A 25,251-nucleotide genomic window follows, 5' to 3' on the forward strand; every position below is an offset into this window, starting at 1 on the left:
GATTTATTTTAATGACAATTAAAACTAATTACGTTGCTACCAATTGTCATTAATATTACTGTCAGCATTACTTTGATTGCAGGATAATATTATAACATCAGTTATTTATTTATATTACCAATTTGTGTGCACCAAACTATAACTATTTGGATGTGTCAAACTATATTAAAAGTATACATTGCGTACCAATCTTCATTCAAACAATCTTCCGACTCCGGTAACGTCGATTCATTGAACAGGATGTTGCACAGATGATTATGAACGTCAAGATTCTTTTTTCCCTCAACAATCTTCAATCGCATAAACATACATTTGCCGTCGAAAAGCAATTGCTTGCTGTTTTCCGAGAAGCTATACGTGGACTGCACGTTAAAGAAAATGGAGCGTGATAAATTTTTACCAATATTGATACGAGTCTCTGTTACAATAAAGGAAGTTACAATACCTCATCGAGCATTTTCTGGAGCAGTTCCTCGTTCATTCGTTTGCGTATCTCTTGTTCCACTATGTAATTCTCCGGTAGCAATTCCTCGATTAGTTCCACATACGGTGGACTCGACCTCTTATCTCTTCTTCGTCCCTCCTCGTCCTTGAATATCCAGGGAAACAGCAGCAGACAAGTCTCATTGCATAACGACGTAGTCAGATGCAGCATCTCCGCCTCGTATCTCGCTTTAGCTTCAGCCACTGCATAACAATTTTGTTGTTATTGCATTAAACAATAAATGTAGCTCCATGCAATTTCCAATTTAATTCATATTAATTTTACATGTTCGAACTTTTGTCTCAGGAGTAATTAAAAAAAGTTCAAGTGTTTAGTATGACAATATATTACCTTTTCGAGATTTCCTTGCTGTTTCTTTAGCTATTTTCGCTTCTTCTTGAATTTTCAGTCGTACTACTTCTTCCGGACTTTTTTCGAAAACATCCATGGAGAATCTACATTTTAAACAAAAAAAAAGAGAAACCCTAAAAAACTTAAAAAAACATCTAAATCTACAAAATAATAGATTTGTCATATATATTAAAATGTTTAAGACACCGTGTCAAATTGTGAGGAAGCACGTTTAGAAATCCAAGTTCTCGATCGCGAAGATAATGCATCATCGATGAACAATAGCGTCTGTCTGTTCCCATCTTCTCTTAAATATTTCACAGAGCGACCGACCCAACAAAGAGCCTAAACTGTTTTAAACTCTCTGCGCGAGGAACGGCGCGAGATCCCTACGTGAAATACTAATCATCAGATAATTTTTCTACGATGAGATCATAGAGGAAGCAACATGCTTCATTCTAAACACGTATTAAAATTTGCATTAAAAACAATTCTTGCAATTTCACATAAGTCGAGCGCCGATATACGACTCTGCTACGGATAAGACCATACAGCTCATGGTCTTGTCTATCCATGCAAATCCATGCAAATCTTGCGATTCCGCAGAATAAGTCAATAGTGAAATATAATTATCTTTGTCAAGGACAATTAACGTGTCTCGCGATGAGATTACACAGAGTGTGCAGCGCAGTTAAACAAAAAAGTAGATTTATATTTTTTTTTAATTCCAAAGTAATAGAAATTTATATTCTACAAAATGTAGCAAATTGTACAACTATAGTTATAAAATGCCCGACTTCGACTAATACTTCACAAATGGATTTTTTAATCGATACGAGGCGGACTTATCCTTAAATAAAATGTCGAGATACCATCGGATTTTAAATTATAACCGGCTAAAAATAGTGAGATACAAACTTTCACGCGAACAGCGTCATCAATCATTTCAACTTACTCGTGCTCGTCGCCCTTTTGAACCCTTTCGAGCTCGATCATCAGCATTTTTACGAATTGCGGACAATGCGCTCCGAACATTAAATTTATCATTCGGCCTTCCTGCGAAAGAACCGAATTCTCAACTGCAATAATTATTTCTATATGCAGCACGAATACTTACGTGAATAAACATCCACGTGGGCTCGCTTTTTCCTTGAAACCTCTTCAAGTCGGTAACACGATCACAACTTGCCTAAATATGATGAAACAGAAGCGCTCTTACTAATATATTTAAATATTGAAGATCAATTCAATATGAAAAATAATTTCCATGAATAAGTAGAACAAATATGCTACTTCTCTACATATTATTTTTGTATTATTCTATGTAGATAAATAATACTTCTATATCTGGACTTTCCTGTTCATTATTTATTACTCTTACTTATTCTTATGATATTTAATAATAATCCTTTCTATATATTGGTTTTTGTGGCAATTACCGTAGCATAACTTAATGCGTCGCCTCCGATCTCCATCTTCAGCTTCTTCAGAATGCTCACCATGCCTGTGCAAGGACCACTCCAATCTGAGTACACGTCCACTACTGAATAACAACATTGCATCGAAAATATCTTTTTATAACGCTCTAATTGTCTAATCACGGAATTACTGTATAATTCGTAAAAATTACTCGCCTACTAGACCCTTCCGTTTCAGTACCTTCGCCCATTCCTCGTCATTAAGAACTTCCGTCTGCAATGCCGCGGGTGCCGCTTTCTTCGCCATTCTTCTCGTCGTCTTCGCTCCACCCTAAGACAAAAATCAATTAATTAACTATATTCCTCACAATTTGTCAATCAACGGTCTTTGCCGTCGCAATAACATTGTTCGACGAAATTTAAATGTAAAAAAAAAGTCTGAAAATTATTGAAAACGTCTCTCAGATATCTCTTTGTATCATCCACATTTCTATAAAAGTTGTTTGGTATTGTCGTAATTTCGTAATTGCAATTATATAAAATTATCATGTTTTTTTTTTAACACTCTATTCGCGCTGTACCCTTTTACCCCCGCGCAACATCATGGAAGCTAAGGTGCCGATCTCGCCGGTCACAATCACAGACGCCAATTTTCTTCGCGAGAAAAGCGAGAAAAGCGAGAATTTCGATTTCGAAATAATTGAAGTATCTTCGGCGAGGTGGAGAGAAGTACTGCATTAATCGCGTATATTTTCTGTGTGCATAGGCTTGGCTTTCGGGGCTTCCTTTCGGCTACACGGGGACATCGGCGACATGGTAGGCACGCGATATAATATAATGATTAACGAGCTCATGATACAAATACACGCACAGGTAATTACGGTGCAGGAAATCCGGGGGTTCCCGCGAAGTTCTTGTACATAATCGCCTGTCATGAGACATTAACCCGAATATGCTGTAAGAAAGGAAGTCGTTCCTCAAGAAAGAACGACATTAATGTCTCGAGATTTTCAGCAAGGTTCGCGAAATCCATCGATTTAATATTCTTTTATTGTCTTCTTTAAAATAGAAGCAGAATTTTTTTAGTAATCACAGTCAACCATTTTATTCAATAATTAAATCGTTAAAATATAAAAATAAATTTTTTTAGCTATATTAGATATGTTATATAATGATTTCATTTTACAAAAACGTAGACAAATTTTGTTTTGTGATTTCTATATATTCTATATGAGCCTCACAGAAGTCAAACTGATTAACTTTATTTTTCATACATTTCTTAATTTTACCAAAGTACATATAATTAGTTTGTAGCTTCATCAATTTTGTCTACTTTTTGTTTTACACGATTGATCAGTTTGGTTTTTGAAAAGCTCATATATGGCGAGGTGTGAGCAAAATAATGCATAATTATAGTATTAAAGAAATATAGGAATATTACGTATTAAAAAATATTATATTTTTGTAAGCTACTGTACTGTATTATGTATCTAAATAACGAATCATAATAACGGATATGATTACTAGCTAAAGTTGTATATACGACAAGAAAATTACAGGGGGCACACGGCGGTGTCGTTCCGACTCGACCCCCAAAGCGCACGAAAGGATTAATCTTTAACCCGAATTCATTCGTATAATAAGCTACCACAATCGATGCTAAGCAGCCAAGGACAGAGTTGTCTCATTGACACTCTTCTCTTTAAAAATGCACATTTCTAAAAGCAACAATTCGACCTTTGGAACGAAAATCAAAGTTCAATTTCACTGGTCGAGGGTTTCGATGGAATGTCTCGCTGCATCGCGTTTAAAGAGCCTCGCTGGAAATCGATTGCGTGCTACGACCGATTCTTCCTTGACAATTAGAACGATGCTCGGTCCAACAATTAAAGCACGACTTACACATCAATAAGTAGTCACGATCTTTGTTGATTTCCACCCGTTTCTTGGTTGCCACGTAACGATTATATAGTTAGGGCTCGCTTAGCGCCGGATTTATTGTTAGTTTCCACAGCTTGATATGCACATATATATGAGTCCTGAAAAATCAGCGGAGTACTCTCTGTTACATATTTATGAAAAATAGTTGGTGAATCTTTTCTTCCAAATAATAAATAGAAAGATACCTGCACGCGTTTGCATATAATAAGTAAATACGAGTTACATATGACAAGTATTAATTAATTTTAATGACTGAAAAATTAACATTATAACAATTGAGCTTAATGATAATGTTGAAAATGCTCCTGGAGGTCCATACAAAGTTTCTTCGCAAATTTTAAACATTAATTGTAAGATTTAAATTTATATCTTTTAATTAACAAGGAAAAATAAGATTTGAATCGTTCTAAATAGAAATGTCTCTGCAGCATGATTATGAAAAATAATTGCGTAGTAATTTTTTTTTTTTTTTAATAAATAGAAAAATGCCTGCACGCGTTTGCATATAATAATTATTTTTATTTTAAGCAATAAAACGAGACTCTTTTAAAACGAGATACATATGTGAAAATTTATTAATTTTAATAATTAAGATATGTTACATTAGCATAACAATTGAAAGTTGTCTAAACGATAACATCGAAAATGCTCTTGGAAATTCTTATAAGACTTTTTCGAAAAATTAAACATTGGTTACCATAGTCGATTTGAATTCATGATGTGATCATCACTCTCGTCAGATGGCATTGGTATACATTTAAAATACCGCCAAATATATATCGTATAGCATGTACACATTTCGGAGCACGTACACATCTCAAAGTACCTCGGACCTTGATTTATTTACCAATTAATTTCGAGTAAGTTTCACGAGAATATTGTGCTTTGTAACAACACTCGGAAGGTCGTCGAATTGCGATCGTCGTTTCTCTGCATCGCCACTTGTCGAATTACGCGGTAACCGTTTATATTTTCGATCTTGAAAGCAGCGAAGGATTACTGGACTTACTAGCTCATATTAAACAAAATTTTAATTAGATTAAAACTCTCTTTGATCAAATGTAATGCGCTGTTTGGAATATACGCGGTAACCGAATTTGCAATTTTGGAGGTTATGTTTCTGTCACGGACAGTGACGTTTGTTGTAAATACGCGTGAGCAACTGATCACGTGATAATGCGATTGATATTCAAATTTCGACACATTTGTAGTCTAACAAGAGTTTACCTTTTGATTTAAAAAAAATATATATATATTTATTTATATCTATATCTATATAATAACTAAATCGAACTTAATATTTGCAAATAAATGAATCTTTCGCTTTAACTATACCTATAGATAACACATATACGTAATAATTGTCTAATTTTTTAATATTTTTTTATATATAACAATACTGTTTTGTATTGTTCGCTTAAAATCCCTTGTAAATTAATAATAATCAAATAATTGAGCGTGTCTTTTTACGTAAACAAAGAGGGCTCAAAGTCGAGAAATCGAAATGTTAAACAGCAGCGAACATAAATTTTATAATAAATATGTTTCTGTTTCACAGACATGTTTTGCAAAGAAGCTATTAAGCTCGTAACTGAGCTTGATATGCATGAAGATATTCGACCGTTTAACGTAAGTATTACAAATATCATTATTCTTGTAAATACAGTCATAAAAGTTTTTTTTTTATTTGCAGGAACAAGTAATGCGACAAGTTTTTGAAGAGATGCAAACGCTTTATGAGGCCAATCTGACGGACAGGTACATTATACATTACATGGCATTTTTGAAAGTTACTTTACAACTGTTAAAAATTAATATGAGAAATCAAATATAAAATATTATGTATAAATAATGCCACACGTGGTAACAGTGTAATTTAACGAAATAACATTCAGCTGTCTTGACAGCAGCAAAAACTGTGTTTTATTAGCCAGAATTGAATGTTGATTTTAATAAGTTTTCTCCGCTTTCCGTTAAATGTTTCAGACTTTCCGCGAATGTTTCAGCAACGCCATACAGAACGGGAACAGCGCGTTATTACCGTCAGTGCATTTCCGCCATACGGCTCTGCTTAGGAACAAAAGATGCGTGCTGGCGTATCTGTACCACCGGATCAGACGATTACGGCAGATGCGCTGGGAATTGGGCAGCATCCTGCCGACCGAGATAACCGTCAACTTGCTGAATGCGGAGGTGCAGTGGTTTCAAAACTACAACAAATCTCTGGCCACCTACATGAGATCGATAGGTGACGATCACGGATTAAATCTGACTGTGAACATGAGCCCTCCAAAGACGCTTTATGTCGAGGTAAATGTTTTTCATTTGTATATAATGATACAGATTTGACAGAATCGTGCGAGAACATTTTTCTCACTTTCAGTTGAATTTACAATCTTCCTGCTTCTTGCTCTATATGTGCTTGTTGTATAAGTATTTTTACCTATGTGTTATAAATTATGGATATAAAATGTATTATGAACATGTATTTTTATTTTAAAAGATTTTTTAAATTTAGGAATGATTTAGAGAAAAAACAAGCTTTTGAATACGTAATATATGTGCATCACATAAATTTCTATATGGATTTTATGTGTTACATATGTATTACACTGGTAATAATTAAATGATATTAGTAATTAGACGACTTTTTCTTCTAGGTGAAGTGTTTAAGTGACTTCGGCAAGCTAGAACTTGATGACGGCGAGGTCATTACACTCAAAAAGAATACATATCATCTGTTACCAAGGGCTACGTGCGAGCCGCTTATCAGACAAGGCATACTCGAGCATCATAATGCATGATAATTGCATGATAAAAAAAAAGAGTCTCCTTATTTCCATCATTTCTTTTATATTGTGTGTGCTTTTGTGCACATATCGCTGCCTTATGCATTTCAACGTTAAAGATTTTTTCTTTATATATAAAATAATATATGTATATGTATATACCATCATCATATTGAAGAAATAGAACATACATTTTTTTAATGCAAAATATGAAATGCAAATGTGAATTTTATATTTTTCTTTAGTACTTCCATATCTCTAGTTCGTCCTTTCCTCATTTTTTCCATTTTTTTACTTTTTAGTCTCGAATAAACAAGCTGTATTATTACCGCATATACTCTGAATACGATATACAGATTAACATGCCACAATAATAACAATACATATAATTTTACCATTTAAGTATGAACACTTAATGTTAAATATTGAGGACTTTAGAACTGATTTTATCATTGCAACTTTTTAATTTTTTATTACACATCTTTATATCTGAACCATTATTTAAAATGAAATCTATTTGTAATTAATTAGAGAATGTAACAATTCAAATGTATATTGCAGAAGCTTGACTCTCAGGTGTTTACTTCAAATTATTACCATTATTATTATTAGAACATTTTTATAGGGATTTAAGCACCGATAATAGCGAGAAATTAGGTCACTGTATAATATATCAAGCAGCAACGGAACAATATTTACCCAAGAGATTAAAACACATAGCTGATATATATATACCCTCAGTATTTGTGATAATAACTCTTCTTTATCCCATCAATAAATCTTCTTCTAGAGTAAAGTAAAGACACATGTTCTTTCTTTCCTTTTATCTATTTGCCTTCTCCTTCTCTTTTACCGAGGTTCTTAAAATACAGCTCACACGGCTCAGAGAACAGAACACCTGAAGCAGTTCTTAAGTTAACGGCATACGAATACAATATATGCATACGTGTCACTAATAGCTTACAAGCGGCAGTTTTTCCTCGGTAAAGACCGGCGGCAGTCGACATCTACCTCGCACAATCATCGTTTCCTAGTTTTTCCTTCTGATTACGAGGTATAACGGAGAGAAGGCATCAGCAATCCGCAATCTTTTGCAGTGAACCAATGAAGAAGACATCGGTGTATCTTGCACGTCCGCAGCACCGTAAAAACTTCGGCGTGCTGTAAATTCGACTTGGCATGCTGTTGGCCGGTATCTGGTAATGACAGAATTGACAGGTACGTTGTAGTCAGAGAATCAGAGAGTTGTCACTAAGAAAGTTGACCTGTATAGAAGAGACTATATATGTCAGATCAGCTTGCTTAATTCAGTTTGTCCATTGGCGAAAGCATTCATAAGAGAAAAAAGTAATTCTCTTATTTTGTTCCTTGGTAAATATTGATTATTCATAAAAGCAAAATAGATTTTTTATATATCAGATAAAAATATAATACTTTGACAAGATTCTTTTTTTACATCATCAAGCCTAGTCGATATGGAATAAATGTTTATACGTATGGGATAAATGTATCAAGATACAATCGCAAGAATGTGATTTTCTCGAATGTTTATTTATCACTTCAGCAAAGCAGCATCGCGCAAAATGCAATAACGTGCGTCATATGATTTATTTTCGCAGCATTAAGACTGTGTTTTTAATTTAACACAAACGTTTTCTGATGCACTTGTAAAAATGATCTTGCATGCTCCGTATAATTTTCTCTTCTATTAGAGTTACTTATTATAGCGGAGAGGGAGGGACATTCTCTCTCTCTCTCTCTCTCTCTCTCTCTCTCTCTCTCTCTCTCTCTCTCTCTCTCTCTCTCTTAAATTTTGACTCTACAGAAATAATTTCTTCCTAGTTACCGTATTACAAATAACAGCACTTCGCTCTTCATCGTTAAATAATTCGGCATCTACACAATAATTCGGAAGAATACATTTTTCTGACCAAAAATATTAATACTTATTTATTCTCTGTTGTAAACATTATTAATCGCTGTTTACCTATCGAAGAAAATATTCGCTTATAGTTACACCTACAGAATCAAAATTTATAACGTTTAATTGTGCCTCGCACCTCAAAATTACCCTCCCCTAACTCATCATTTATAGTTTCTTGAACAAAATAAAGTTGTATACTTAATTTGATTTGTAAAAGTCAAAGTCTAAACGAAAATGTTGATAAGTATGACTTTTATCACTTTCTTCTCGCAAATCTTTACTTGCATTAATGATTAGCAGCGAGTTGGAAAGTTTTGCTGTAGAAAGTTCAGGGACGTGTCTCAAAAAGAATACATCGGAAAAGGATACTGTATATGAGCTGTAGCTCAAAAATGCTGGAGAAATGATGTCGTCCGTACACTCTTGAGTCAGCGTACTTCCCCAATTTCCCGTTTAGTTGTGTCGGTCAAATAATGGTGGTGTTTAACTGTCGCGCGGCGTGAACTTAAAGACTCGATCTACCTTTTTAATTCTTTCTCCTTACGTATAATCGCGACATTGATCGGGTCTCTTGTAAACAACATAAGTACTGTTATTTTCCAAGATCGAGATAACCGTGCTATAAGTTTGCGATATCACAAAATAAGACAAATAATATCATTCGACAATAATAATAATATCGGTCATAAATGTCTTAATACATGGATTCGCATAGAGAGGGGCGCATTAATGGCGTATGCTTCTGGTCTAAGTATTCGCGCATATAGCGTTGATTGTTTAAAAAACATTATGATTATTATTATTATTATATAAAAAAATTATTATAATATTGTTATGTAATAATGAATAGAATTATTCAATAAAAATAATAGAAATAATATTCAAATAGAAAATAATTAGTTTGTGTATAGACAATAAGGTATAAAGATACAATTCAAGATAAATACGAGCGGATGTATATACGTGCAATTAACTTTTTTTCTTTTATATATTTTTAATGATTTGTAATCTAACTCCTTATGCATAAACAAAGAATTCCTTACGCGACGTTTGATTAATTTTGAAATTATTCAAATATCGATATATGTCAAACAATGAAACATTAATTCTAGCTGCTTTGACACGGCATTGCCGTTTCTCAAAAAAATAACCAACAGTCACGATGCATGAATATTCAATAGAAAGCATATGTGCCCCGAATATGTCCTCATATGAGTACAATTCATGCGCTAAGATATTTATAACTTCGGATATATGTACATATTTTTTATGTACGGCTATGCAAATTTGCTGGGTTTTTTTGCGCTGTGTACACGCAGAATCATCAATGCCTTAAAACATGAATTTAAGAAATATTTGGGGCATGTATAAATTTCATATATTAAAGTACTAATTTAATTATTCAGAATTAAATTAACGCCTGAATTTCTAGATTAAAGTATTAATGTTTTCGGGTAAATATATTTTATGATTGAGTCTTTTTGTGATTTTAATTGTTTATCCACGTTTTAGATCCATGTTTATTCTACTTTGTTAAAAGACGAATTTTGATTTAAAAATATTCTGTTCCTCAACGTGTCTCTAATCGAGAGCTACTCTAATTGCTCATTTATGCAAGGATTCTGAAAAGTTTCGTAATGTGTCGTTAACTAAATAGAAATCGTTTTATCGTGCATCTCTTGGTTTTACTTGTAAATAAGCTTAAAAAAATCTCGGAAAAAACTGTACTTCTAAGGATAAGAGCTTATGTAGTAACTGTTAAGACCTCGCAATGCCACGTCAATTCCGCTGAGCAAACAGTGTCAATTATTTACACATTTTCTATCGTTATCGTAGGTTTTTCCCAGATAATCAGGGCATTGACGTCGCGGCGTCGGCGAGGTCTACCTGTCTAACAAGGTCGCTCTTAAAATCAAAAAAATCTTCACCTTTGTCCCTATAATTAATTATCTACTGTTATTTTATCCTATTTAATGTCTCTGTAATGCATAGTGATGTTAAACGATAATAAATTCCATATGATGATACTATCGCATCTTGATTCGACTACAGAGTTACGTTCTCGATTTAATTGCTCGTGTGTTCGCGACCGATTCCCCCGTTCCTCGAAGGAGTTGAAGCGTTAATAATTTCTGAATTATGAGCGATTGTGGAAATGATGGGCTTGTTCCTTATACAAGATAATCTGAATATTAATTGTGAATACGAAGATTGCAAATGATTCTGTCAATATCTTTGCTGAGACAAAATTTGCTTCAGATTTTTTGATAAATCGAGGACATACAACATTTTTCGAGAAAATTGCATCACTTTTTATTTATACTGTTAAATTTGTAGTGTTAAATTACTTAATTTGAGTCATTTTTATCCATTCCTATAGGCCGCCACTGTTCCCATTCAATATGTCGTTAATTTAACTAAACCAATAAAGTTAAAATAATAGATACTATTTTGTATTAAAATAATAAATTTCGACATACACAATAGTTAAAAACAAACAAAATGTTATTCAAGGTGTGTGGCTTTATCCTTTAATATTTAACAGTGTACTACAGATCTAACGCACAGATATTCAAGAACAATTATTTAACAAAGAATTTTATTAGTAATTGCTTATGACTGGTTTCGCCAATGTACATACATACATCATCAAGATTTAAACAATTCGAGAAAGTATTAGGAGTGAAAGAAAGGAGGACGCGTTTGTTTGGGTTGTGACCTGAAAGTGGCAACGAACGTTCCATTGTCTAAAATTCTAACGCGTGGCTCGTATAATACGGGAAAACCCATGTGGAATCTCTGTGGTGGTGGACTCTTTTGTACGCATATCGAGGCCACATTTGGTGGCGGCGGCTGCGGCAGCGGCGGCGGCAGTGAATCGATTTCCCGGTACGTACAGTAAACGACCGCGATACGTTTACCGCCGTGCATCGTCGTGAGGCCGTTTCGGATAGGAAATGCCGCTGGAATTTCCGGTGAGTTCGCGATTTCGCTCTTCCCGGGAGAAGCCGCGAAGAAAGTATACTCCATCACGTGTGGCGGCAAACGTAGAAAGTCCCATCAATCGATAAATCATGCGTAGTGCGGGTTCGCCCATCTATAAGATAAATCTCCGGGAATCTGAGATGAAGGTACCGTACGTTTGCGCGAGCGCGCAAAATCGTATATATCGCTAAATTAGTTTGATTTCTACAGTGGTTTAAATAGGATGTTTGTTAACATCAAGCTAAATCGGTCCAAGTATGTGGATTTATTGCTTTAACAAAAAAAAAATTGAAAAACTGTGGTTCACACACACAAGACTGATAAGTAATCAGCGCGCAAGTTCGCCGAATTGTGTGGGAGAAGTATAATACAAGATTCGCACAAGCATATTATTATTATGGCCACCAAGGTCCAAGTCCGACTGAAAATGGCACTTCTCTCTATCTAATTGTAGTTTAATTTCTCTTTTTATCATTGATCTGATCACGATTACAAAGGTTCAATGATTACAGTTGTAAATTGATTAGTAATACACTGTTGGATATTAAAGGATGAAATTTAAATCAACACCTTAAGTTATATATCATTTTTAAATACTATATATGTCAAAATTTATTATTTTAACAATTTATTATTTAAAACAATATTATTTCCACTCTAACTTTAGTTAAATTAACATTATTTTTAGCATATAATCCACTCGATTATTTGTTTAAGTAAATGTTTTATACAAGCTTCTTTCATCTAAGCACTTTGAATTTCACTTTGCTCCTCTTGTTAATTGTTATATTTCTTTGAACGATTCTCTTTTACGGGAAGATTTACATCGTATAGCGTCAGTCTCCGGTCCAGTCTCTGAAAAATTTCTTCTACGATAGATTTTCTCCCAAAAAGAGACGGAAATATTGGAGAAAAATTTATCGCGTGAAAGAATTAAAAGAATCTCCTTCAAATGTCCGTTTATTCTGGGAACGAAGAGCCAAAGCTCGATCGATACGAAATTGCGGCACTTTGTACTTGATAGCCTTATAATCTAATTTGTGAGATAACGCCCGGATATACAGGCGTACTCAAAGCATTACAAGATCATGAAGGCGACAAATGTTTCATCTAGAGGAAAGTCGAAATAAGGGGTGTCGCCTACACCGCCAACACGTATATATTCTTTTGCAAAAGTTCCATAAGAGCTTCCATTGTCGCTCCGTGTCCCCTCAATGAGAACCCTCCGATTAATCTTGTGTATTTCGCCGCAATCGCAACAGGCGATAACAACATTTACGCATAAAAGCGAATTACTACGAAGGGAAAAAAGTGTCGGTGATGATAACATGCCTGCGCGCGCGCAGGCACGCGATGGAAAATATTGTTACGTAAGAGTTCACGCACGTTCGCAATTTCGAGCGAGGACGAGCCTCCCGATACGTCTCGTAAAAATGATTCTAAGGAAATAATAAGAGTATTTATAATCCCGGATTTCACGAAACTCCTCGACAGTCCGCTACTACTATACTACCCCTTTTCTTAAACCTGCGATTGAAGGTACAATCTTCCATCAGGTACAATCGGAGGAGGGAATTTAATAAATTGGTATTTAATCAATTTTAAGAAAAAAATGGCATTTACGGTCCTGATTTAATCTTGGTAGCCTAATAATGATATTGCGTGAATTTTGTATACTTTTTCCAAACTCAGTAAACTGCGAGCCGATTTTTTATCGGTATTTAAAACACAGCCGCGGTTTTATTGGAACAATAAATGTAGCACATACTATAGCTTATTAGTATTTTTGTATATTTCTCATTCGTTTTTGCAAATTAATTAATTGCGATGGTTAATAGTGGATTTCGACAAGTTCTCTCGGTTTATCCGTAAAATCGCGATGGAGTAGAGAGAAATGAGCTTTCTTGAAGCTTGTATTGAAGCTTTAGCGAAGCTATAGAAAAGCTTTTTATTAGTATTATTTATAACAAAATTACTTTCTGTTATAAATTGTTAGTTACACTGTGGTATTCCTAATTCGATCTTATATTTAATTGTAAAATCGTTCGCTGATGGTCTTTTGTTAGTTAATTTTAAACTTTATCCAGAACCAACGAAATAATCATTTCGGGATCATACTTAGTAAATACCAATTAAGTAACATGCAACTTGCATGCTAGTTATAATTTCCTACTCAACAATGTAGATACAATACTTAACACTATAGCATTGTAAGTTGCATATGTAATTTGCTGAGTACTTAAGACGATCTTAAATACAAAATCGAGTTACGAATTAAATACCACCCTTAAAATATAATTAATCCAACGTTAAGGCTCAATACGCCAGTATTTTCCTACGTTTCTCACGCGAATTGTAAACGGAATGTCCCATTATATCGGATTTTCCTTTAAGTCTGTTTTATCTGTGGTAAAAACCTGTGTCGTAAAAGACAGAAGAAATTCACGCAACCGCAAACACTCAGCGGATATTCCCTTTAAATACCTGGAGTGTTTGACGCTATCTTGACTCTATCTGATCCGATTATAAGCGCGTTTTAAAAAAGACAATAAAAGAGTTGATCAGAGTTTAGACGCATTTCCTTTTCTCCTCTGAGACAAATATTTTTCAAATAGGCGACATTGTTTACGATGTTATTGTTCATATTATTACGGCAATGAATGAAATACAAGAAAATCTCTCAAGTCCCACGAAATTCAAATTTTCATAGAAACTCGACGCTCGACGTAAAGTTTTTCACATGAAACATATCGTCGCGCGAGTCGATTTCTCCGCGACTTCGGTGGCGCCTTATCTATAAAACGAGAGTCGTATCGCATCGGTTACACGGCATACAACCACGCGGCTAGCCCTGCCCGAGGTTGATGGGTTTTTCCGCCCCTACTCCGTTCACTCAGGAATTACCGCCATACGCTCCACATCGCGCGAGAGCCTCGCCGAATCGGCCATCTTCCTCGCGCATGCGCGCGTCCGAGCGCGGTCCCAAGGAAGCGTCTAGCGCGGGTAAATGGAGGTACTGTCGAATCCCCTCTCGATCGCATCAAAGAATCAGCTAACTTAATTTGTTATTAAGAGAGTACAAAATGTACAAAATGTACAAAATCAAATAACCTACGAACCCATAATCGCTTCATGCGGAACGCGATATCCGGTTTTTCCGGAAACGATAGATTTATCGGCGAACTTATATATCTACCGTTTCCGGAAAAACTGGAAAACTGATTTTCTCCGTTACGCCCCATTTGTTGGCCGCGAGTATTGTCCCTTGTAAGTTTACACTTTCATTAAGTTACATCTTCCGCATTTAAAATATGAACATCGAGGAGGCAAGAGAGAGAGAGAGAGGAAAAAGATCCAAATTTCGATCACAAAGAAAAGGAAACTCTATGCACGTCCCTGCGGACTCGTCACGTCGCGCACGCGCGAGACGCTGCCTGTTTGCCAACAACGCGACTCTCTCTCTCCATCATCACGATATTCGCGATCAGTTCGTTCTGAGATTACGAGACGATAGGGTTACGTACGTTCGTGTTCGCGCGGCCACGAAGACGCGTCGTACGATCGAACGAGGAGGCGACCGCTCGCCATCAGTTATTCAGTTTCCCCGACGGCGATAGGAAGAAAGCTCCACTAGCTCCAGCCGAAGTTCGAGAAGGTTTTTTTTGTGGCGCGGTGAAAGGCGCGGGACGAAGTAGAACGAGGTAGAAAGTCGGACGTGCGAGAGCACGCGAGCGAGCGAGGCGCCATCGCGCGCGAAAGAGAGAGAGAGAGAGATTGAGACGAACGACGGGGGGTGGGGAAAGACCAAAGTCTGCGGGGCACAGCTGTTCCGTGGAAGGAAACGGAGCGGGAGGAGGAGGAGGAGGGGGAGGATCGCGCCGAATATACGCGTCGACGGGAGCGAACGAGCGAGAGAGAACGTCGGGGACTCGAGACCGGTGTACGGAAGTCGAACGAGAGCGCGTTAATCGAGAATCGCGAGGATACGAATCGCGACGCGCGGTAACGAAGGTCACACGCGAGGAAGCCGGAGGTCGCGGTTAACGAGGAGTCGCACCGCACGATCGAAAAGCAGGGATACTCCGGAGAGTGCGAACGACGAACGAGTTTCTCAGGCGCCACCCGTTAGAATCTCGCCCCGTCACTCCTTTCTTCTTCGCCGATTCGCGGACCCAGGTATTTAACGATCTCCAACGAGAGAGCGTCCGTCAAAGGAAGAAAGGATCGGTACCGTTTTCCCCGCGAGAGAGAGAGCGGTCGCGAGAACGCGGAAAGCGACTCTCCGACTCCCCTGAGGTCTACGACTCGGGAAGAGTAAAAAAAAATGTGGCGTCCCACGAGTAGAGGCACCCAGATGGAGCCTGAACGTGTTACAGAGGACGACAAGAAGCAGCAGCAGCGGCGGTGGAAGTGCGACAACGACCACGACGACGACGGTGGCGGCAAGTACGACGAGGACGAGGCGGGCAACGTCGACTCCGGATTCCTGTCGGGCGCCAATCTGCAGTTCAGCGGCGAGATCAGCGGCGACTCGGGGTTGCTGCATTCGCCGGAGCGAGAGGAGGAGGAGGGACGCTGGGGGGAGGGGGAGGGGCAGAGGCAGGAGAGACAGGCGGCCAAGGCAACGACACCGGCACCCTCATCATCATCATCATCGTCGTCAACGGCAGCGTCGGCGGCGATCGCCCATGAGGAGCCAATGAGGGCGATTGACAGCGGCGTGGACCTCGACCTCACCGAGACCCTGAGCCAGCTCAGCCTCAAGCAGGTCAGCCTGAACCCGCTCGCCGCCAAGGGCAAACTGATCCAGGCCGAGCCGACGGCGCCCGAGCTGTTGCCCGTCAGCGCGAGCCTCGCGCAGAATGATGAGGACGACGTGGAGTTCGAGGAACCGCGGGACGACGGCAACGATGATGAGAAACGCGCGACGACGAGCAACGAGGAACCCGCGTGGCAGTTGTACTACACGCAAGATGACGACGGTGACACGTGAGTGAAATTTCTCGAGTTTTTTCATCTTGTTTGTTAACCCCTTTTGATCCCGGAGCGGATGTACGAGTGACGTATACTGTCGGCATTGTTTTTCTTCAGGCATCCGTCGCGTCTCGCGAACTGGACGGGGGATCGCCTGAATCTCCTTGTACATTGGAGTTAAATTAGAGAAGCTTAGCATCGAATAATGACGATGCATCGGGATAATCGAAACGAATTACATAATGTAATTCTCTTCTTTTCGTCGGCGCCAAATGTTTTCGATATCGACTACTCGTCTGGTGTTTATCGTCGACTAAGATCGAGGACCCCGTTAGCCCGCGATCCTGTTAACCGGCTCATTGCCGGCCGGAGCGAGTTTGTGACCGCGATCAACGAGTCCAGGGTCAAGCGTTGTGCTGTGTGCGCTATGCTAATTGCGCGATTCCGACGCGTCGGGAATACCGACGGGAAGTAATCGAAGGCAGATAACTCGAAAAGCGAGTCGTAGCCTGGCGAGTCGCCGCGCGTGGCGAGAAGTTCAAAATTTGAAATTTATATGTGTCGATTTCGTCGCCGATGAATCGGATCTTAGCGTCATCTCTCGCGTCATTATCGTGATCTGCATTTTTTTTCGTTTCCTTTTTTACGAGCGTAGAATACGTCAATTTGATCAATATCATTATACCAATACACCACGCAACATCGACATTGACGTCCATGTAAATGGCATGACCTATAACGTATGTGTTTAACGTGGTAGAGATGACTGGCTCTCGGGCTCGTTGACCGTTTCAATGAAACGAGTTTCCATTCTTGATAAAGATCGGCTTTCGGGAATTCAAATGAGCAAAATAACAAGATAAATTGCACAATGACGCATGTTTTATAAAAAAAGAGAAGAGGTGCGACACTTGCGGCGTAGGAGATATTGAGCAAAATATTTTGTGCCGAAGACGGAACAACAAATGCTTCTGAGAACTACATAAACGAATAAATACTCCGATGTTAATGATTAACAAATAATAATACGTGGCTACAAGTGCCACGATGCCTCGGGTCTCTCCACTGCTTCCTCTTCTTATGTAACATATATTCTTTTCTCTGTGCAGGCAACTGCACATCGCGATCGTGCAGGGCTTCGTGGAGGCTGCGCTCTGTTTAATAAGGATGGCCCCGGACCCGTGTCTATTGGACACCATGAACGACGACTGGCAATCGCCCATGCACCTGGCAGTGTTGACACACCAGCCGCTGATCGTCAGGCGACTGGTCTTAGCGGGCGCGGATCCGTCTCTGAGGAATTTCCGCGGGAACACGGCTCTCCACCTGGCCTGCATGAGCGGGGATTTCACTTGCGCCAAGGCTCTCACGGACCCGTTATCCCCGATGGAGAGGAATAAGCTAATGCCCGGACAGACGGTACCCGCCTTACCTCAGAATTTGGAGCAACGTAATTATAGCGGTAAGTACTTGATAGATTTCAGTCTTTTTCTTGTTTTTGGGGAGGAACGATCGTTAGGTTGCGATAAGAGATGGATAATTGCCACCAGGAACAAGAGTAGTATATTAATAGGCGAAATTGAAAAGGAGTTATTGCGGCAAAACGACGTTCGTAGGTTCAAAATGTTAATTAAGTGCAATGGAGAATTATTGGCCTTAGATAATATTTTACTAGCCACGATTTCTCCTGCCGTTACGACAGCTATTTGGAAGATTGCAATATAATTGTCGCTAATCACCGTAACGTTTTAATGCGAGAAAAGATGATCCACGTCCGTGACACAAAGAACGCCGAGGTGGTAACGGAAAATCCCTGCTTTTATCGTGTAGAATAAGTCATAAGACTCGCGTATAGTGAGCGGTAATATTACGATCCATGGACACGTGGAACTGCGCCGGGTTTCCTATGATTTCATCGAGAGAGTCATATTGTTCTCCGTGCTCACGTTTGGAAGTTCCATCGTCTCAGAAACGTCGAGAATATACATTCCTTTTGAAAAAAGATTATGCAATTTTTATCGAAGTAATTTAAATTTCAAAAATTGCATAGCTATTATATATCGAGTGTCCTACGATCATATGTTACTGTGATGTACATTTTATCAAAAATAAAAGTAAACTTTTTGCGTAATAACTTTCAAGCTTTAATGAAATGCGTGAAAGTTAATTACAAAAACATTTAACGTCGGAAATCGGAATGATAAGCGCAAAAAAATAATATGTTTCCTCTAAGCAAAAACTGTACGAACAAAATTTACCAAATAATTTATCACAAAACATTGACCTCGTAAAATCGGAACACCCAATATAGTCGGCTGATTGTGAATTATCCTTAATGTATACTTGTTGCTACTGCGAGTGTAGATGGTGGGGACAACGTGATTTGCATATCTGGTGTGGACACGTCTTCTGCGTCAAAATTTACACGTGACAATTGACTCATTAAGTACTGTTCCAGACGATGAACATATTTATTCGATGCTCATGATAATAACGCGGTCACTTACGATCGATAACGGCGCATACCTCACTCGGGGAATTCCTGCCACTGTGACGAAAATTTCGCGCTCAGATAAACAATACTTCGACCTCGGCTAAAAAGTTACACGATAAAACCGCGATTCTGCGGGTTTTGTCAGAATATTTCGCGTGATTACGCTAACTACGAAAAACAATTAAAAACATTTGAGAATAGGAGGAAAAAGGATCGATGTAATGGCACACATTTTTTCCTGAAACTTTACATTTGCCTTATGCTTTGTTATAAAAATAAGTAATTTTTCTCTGTATGACGCAAGAAAATTTGAACCAAAATTACACTTTTTAAGCTAGATTTCGTTATGACTTGTTATGTAATTCCTAATTTTGAAAACAAGTATGTTTTTTCATTAATATTTTGATATCGTTTAAATATAAATATTGTTAATAATATTATTATTTAATTAATAAAATAATAATTTTAATATTTATGATAATTCACAATATGACTGTTTTTAGATAAAAGATTTAATATATAAGAGGATTCGAGGAGACACTGAATTCCCCCTTCTATACATATGTCGCTATCCTCTTCCTAAATTGGAGACTACGAGACTTATGATAGAGCACAGAGAGGAAGATAGAAAAAAAAGAAAGAGAGAGAGAGGAGAAAATTGCTCTGACCGGCGGCGGTCGTTCGAAATGTTTCTGGATTTTTTAAAAATCTTGGAAATCCCGCATGTATAGCGTCATCGGCGTGTATTCCGCCGCAGATTCGCACGACGCGGATAACGCACGTGCGGGGCCAATTATGCTTGTGGGATTGCTCGTGATCGAATTAATCGAAGTCAAGAATAAAATTGCCCATTTAGACACTTTTACGCGGACGCTAGATAACTCGATATTCGTCTAGATTTGCGATTAAGGATCTATGAGTAATAAATTAAGTTCTCAGTACGGATTCCGTGACCGAGAAATCACTGATTCATTCGGAATAATCGCGCGTTCTAAAGTCCGCTTATTATTTTCTTTGAAAACAAATTGAATGATCAAAATTGAAAAAGATACTTGTGGAATAAGTATTCGGCAAAATAAGAAGTGAATAATAAAACGACCGAATTGCGCGATAACGATTTCAGTTGAAATTAGATAAAACTGTTTACGAATAAGCAATTTTGATTTGATTTATTGACGGGGGTACGGACGTTGCTTCTCGCATCTCGTGAGGGAAGAAACGATTTTACGTGATTGCCTAATGATTCCGCCGACGGAGGAGCACCCTGTGAAACGTGCCTGACGAACGGAAGCGGAATGTTTCGCGTGTACGATGGAATTCGGCGTGGCTCCCCGATGCTTGCGTGCGCGGCGCTCGTTACATTACGCGGCGCGGCGCGTCGCGACGCCGCGAGACGGAGGAGGGCATGGCCAGATGGTTTCGATATTTAAAAATACCTGCAGGACTATTTGCGTGCTGCGCGATATTCTCTCCTCGCCTCGCCCCGCCTCGCCTCGACTGAGCTCGCGCGGTCGGGAAACCCCACAGCGGCGTCGACGTTAGTGGCTTCCATCGGCCTTTCACCCTTAAAAAATCGATCCCCTCTTCGTGTCAGGACCTAATGACACTGCAGGAGTCTCGCCTCCCGTGCTCCAGATTTAAAGTAGTCGCGTAACGATTTAATTATAATGAAGTTCTTTGCATCGCGTTATAACGTACATCGTCTAGACACCTTAAGACATCCTAGATCTAAGCTAAGAATCTTGCCGACACATTAACTCTTTCAATGTCGCCGCAATCGACCGCACGGGACATAGTAAGAAGAGCGATGATGCTTCTGTACGCGACTATACTCGTGAATATTTGCGACAACCTGCTCGGGTTTATTTCCGTCGTTAGAAGCTCGAGAGCGCGATATCGACGCAGTGCGATGCACGTAGTTATGCCATATTAAAATCCGCCAATGCGGACCGGTAATGTGGTGCAGTTAATTTTAGCAGTCACTTTGATCGGCGCGAGCCTAGTTTGGACCGCGGGACTCCAGCCAAACCTCCGACGACAATGATTCACCGCGTCTTCCTAGTTCTATCTATATCTCATCTCGCGAGTCTGAGACATGTGACTCGGTCGCATCATTCCAACGTGCATGCACGTCCCCTCCGTCCCGGGCTTGCATCAGGGAGGATGCAGTCAGGGAGAACCCAGGGAAATAAGTTTAAATCTTGACGTTAAGAATTCGGCAATATGAATTTCCGTTGAGAAATAAAATAGAGGAATAGATAGATGTAGAGTGGCTGCTATCACGCTCAATGTTAGGTTCTGAAATCAATTTTCGATTCGGTATCACTTATAGAGACTCTCTAATCTTCTAAATTCTAATAGGAAAATACGTTGTTGTTGGATGTTTATTATATGACACGATTGCTTTTTTGTTTCAGGCGAGATGTGCTTGCACGTGGCCGCCGCCAATGGATACGTGGATCTGGTGCGACTTCTGTTGCGTTTAGGTGCCGATCTCAAGGCAAAGGAGGGCCTGGCGGGATACACGGCACTTCATCTCGCGGTGGAACGCCAGCACCGGCCGTTGTTTGATTTCCTATTGCCGGAATGCCAACGCGCGTTATGTCTGGACGAGCGAACGTATGGCAGGAGAACGGCCTATCAGTTGACCCTAGACATCAAGGGCGAGTTCAGCAGGAGAGCACGCAGGGAACTGATACGGCACGGGGCACATCCGGAACCGCTGTCGGAACCGGATTCTGACAGCAATTCTGAAAGCAGCGAAGATGAGGAGACGATGAGAACATCGTGGACGGCGGATTACTTGTCCGCCATCAAGACGCAAAACGCGGTTGGAGTGACAGTCTAAAGTATCCATTGATATCTCTAATTCATCGATAAACTTGGGCGCTAAATAATTATCGAATGAGACGATGGAAAAATACGTTGTGTACTGCGCGTATACGCACGGGAAACATATCTCGAATCACGTCATGTCTGTGACGTCATTTTAGTTTATCAATCGAATTGATACAATCAGAGAATTACGTTGAATAAAATTTTCCAGACAAGAAAGAGATAAAAATCATATCTCATATTTTATATTTTCCATATATGTTTAATAAGTATATCTTAAGCTTCAACGCGTTTACGATATTATCTTAATTAATGTGACAAATTTAAACGAATAGTTGTTACTTGGAAAGAACAATTAGGTTTATTAAATTAAATTAAACAAAGCATTTCGCAGAAATTAACTTGCGGCTTGAATTTGATGACGCGCTGGACGATGTTGTGTTAATAAATTAAATTCATTGAAACAAATAATTAAAACAAAATTGTTGAAATTTAGAAGAAAACGAAAATTGCGGTTGACGATAATAGCCTCGATGTACATAATGCACGAATGAGAAATCAGCGTAGTTTTGAAGCGTTTATGACGTCATCTTAATCTGCTGGATGGATTAAGATCTGTAGTAAAAGAAATTAAAGAATTACCGATTAAGTAGATAAGGAGTAGAATTTCTCGAGATTAGCTTCAAAGTATATTATATGTAATGTGCGATTATAGAGATATCTCTTGAGTCGCCGAGTATTACTGTCGTAATACAATTATAGACTGCATACGTTTTTCGAATCCGATACCGGCAGCAGTGTGAGGGACGAACGACGAACGAGTAACGGAGTAACGCGTGGGAATCGAAAATCTCAGAAACGAACTTAAACGCGATTAACGAAACATTCAATTACGAACGAAGATTACGACGACACGTAGACGCGGGTTGTCTTAGCGGCCGTTCGTCTTTCCCCTAGTAATCTTTCGCGGCGAATAGACATGCAGCATCCCGAGAGACGTGAAGAGTGTTCCAAAAAAAAGGCTGTACAAATAATACAAAGGACAAATGTATATTTTAACGCGAGTGTTCTTGATGTTTGTCGGAGAGTCTGCGAGTGCGAAAGGAGGTGCGTGCAGCACCGGAACGTGTGACGACGCGAAAGTGGAATACTTGCGCTTATCTAACTCGATATCTTATGATGTAAATAGAAGAGTACGTTCAGTGTCCGCGTTCAACGATATGAATACTCGTGAAGAAGGGTCTTGTAAGTTCCGGTCTAGAGGATTTACAAGATAATAGGTGCTTTAAGCCCTAATCCGTAAAAACATTATCAATCACAGTCGAATGTAAGAAGAATACTCGACTGTGACTGGGCAATTTCTTCTTCGGGTTTAGAGCTTAGGGCTTAAAGCACCGATTGTAGACCGGGACTCGTAGGTCATAAGTCGTAGGATAAAGGCGAAGTCAGTGCGTGAAGCAGAATACATATTAGAACAGAGATAAATAATCAAATTCACATTCTTATACGTGCAGCTCGGATAGCTGCACACGATGTATATGTATGTATTTATATATCAACGTATCGAAAAAAGAAAGGTTCAGAACGATGTTTATTAACGATGAACATTAACCGGATCAATGTTCTTATAGCAATTGCTTCCATCGACATACAACTTCATCTCTTCGTGTATATAAACATTTTCCGTTAGAATTATAAGTATATCACTATGTCGCGGTAATATTAATAGTAACAATGACAAGATGCCGATATATCATTATTGTTATATTCGTATAGTAAAAGCTATAATTATTTTTAATAAAAAAACATTACAAAAAATCTAGCCCGTTTCATTTCTTCTTTGTTTCTTTCTGTAATAGATATAAAAGTCTTTCTGCAGAGACAAAGAGACACACTTTGTTTTTCACTTTACTATTTTTTTTTCTTTGGGAGAAATCTCTTTTTTATTTCGATAGGAAGGTTTAAAAAGAAGACAATCAATAATTGAATAGTCGCCCGACGAGCAAAAAATCTGCACTTGATTCTCATTCTCTTAGATTAAAGGAACATTTTTATTTTTTACTTTATAGACATGTTAACATTCAAAAGATAGAATAGCTATTATAGAGAATATAATAATGTCGTAAAAGTATTTTGCTATATAAAAATAGATTTAACAGCATATAACAATTTTAAACAAAGACTAATTTAATGAAGTAGAAAGCTAATGGAACTAATCAACTAATGGAAATAGATGATAAAATAACATCAAAATAAAGAGCTAACAATAAGTATTGACGCCACGATAACAAAACAAAGCTAGACATGTTGACAAATCCGTGCCTACAAAGAATATAGCAGAAAGATCAGAGATTTCTTATGAGAATTATCTCAAAATCGGAGATTTCTCTCTTAGGCAGTTGCTCTTCCCGTTAATTGACATATGTCACGTGATCATGCATGCGTAAAATGAAAATGTCATCGTGCGAAGAGCCGCGCGAGCGTCATCCCAGTGAGAAGAATACGGACGATTAAAAACACGGAAGCTTCTCGAGCGGGTGACCTTAGAAAAAAGAAAGAAGTCTTCCTCTTCCTTCATTTCTCAGAGATTCCTTCAGATCTAAAAGAGATTATGTTAAATTCCCCAACCGGTGACAAACGTAACGGGTTTGTCGGAGGCATTGGACGCGACACACGGTTAAACTACCGACGTAAAAATCTAGAGCAAGGATATCCCGTTGAGTGTTATTTCGAGCGTTATTTTCCCGATGCGCGTAACGGTCTAAGCATTTTCAAGACGCTCGTAGACTTATCTCCCTTTTCGGAGAATCCAGCCCGCGCGCGCGCGGAGAAAGAGGGAAAGTACGCGACAGATTTCCCGGTATTTTAGGTACCGCGGTGAAACGGCGGTTTTTTCGCTGACAATGAGTTATTCTCCCGATAACGTAAACCGGAATATAACGCGCGAAATGTCTTGCGAAATTCCATCCTGCCTTTACACATCCTGCCTTTCCGTACAAAATTTATAACGCTCCGGACGACGCACGCCGATTTTTTACGTGACGCGTTCGGACGTC

At 38.6% G+C, this 25,251-nt stretch overlaps 2 protein-coding genes and 1 pseudogene across 4 annotated transcripts; 2 read left to right on the top strand and 1 right to left on the bottom strand.

Annotated features, from left to right (window-relative positions):
* The window catches only part of LOC112456271, a 16,338-nt pseudogene extending 841 nt beyond the window's left edge, over window positions 1–15,497 (bottom strand).
* LOC112456273 (DNA replication complex GINS protein PSF1-like) lies at window positions 4,893–7,865 on the top strand. Of its 3 annotated transcripts, none has more exons than XM_025018699.1 (5): window positions 4,893–5,054; window positions 5,753–5,823; window positions 5,888–5,952; window positions 6,201–6,504; window positions 6,855–7,865. In XM_025018699.1, exons 2-5 carry the CDS (start codon window positions 5,755–5,757, stop codon window positions 6,996–6,998), a joined length of 582 nt encoding a protein of 193 aa, XP_024874467.1. In that variant the 5' UTR covers window positions 4,893–5,054; window positions 5,753–5,754; the 3' UTR covers window positions 6,999–7,865. The 3 variants fall into 3 exon arrangements, with proteins under 3 accessions (XP_024874467.1, XP_024874465.1, XP_024874464.1); XM_025018697.1 differs by having other exon boundaries at window positions 4,893–5,151; window positions 6,855–6,998; XM_025018696.1 differs by having other exon boundaries at window positions 4,893–5,148; window positions 5,752–5,823; window positions 6,855–6,998.
* LOC112456272 (NF-kappa-B inhibitor cactus-like) lies at window positions 15,367–24,013 on the top strand. Its single transcript, XM_025018695.1, has 3 exons — window positions 15,367–16,881; window positions 17,976–18,328; window positions 21,778–24,013. Exons 1-3 carry the CDS (start codon window positions 16,217–16,219, stop codon window positions 22,206–22,208), a joined length of 1,449 nt encoding a protein of 482 aa, XP_024874463.1. The 5' UTR covers window positions 15,367–16,216; the 3' UTR covers window positions 22,209–24,013.
* The last annotated feature ends 1,238 nt before the right edge of the window (window positions 24,014–25,251 follow it).

This window comes from Temnothorax curvispinosus, unplaced genomic scaffold, assembly GCF_003070985.1.
Source record: "Temnothorax curvispinosus isolate PA1 unplaced genomic scaffold, ASM307098v1 QBEX01006721.1, whole genome shotgun sequence".
Lineage (NCBI taxonomy): Eukaryota > Metazoa > Arthropoda > Insecta > Hymenoptera > Formicidae > Temnothorax > Temnothorax curvispinosus.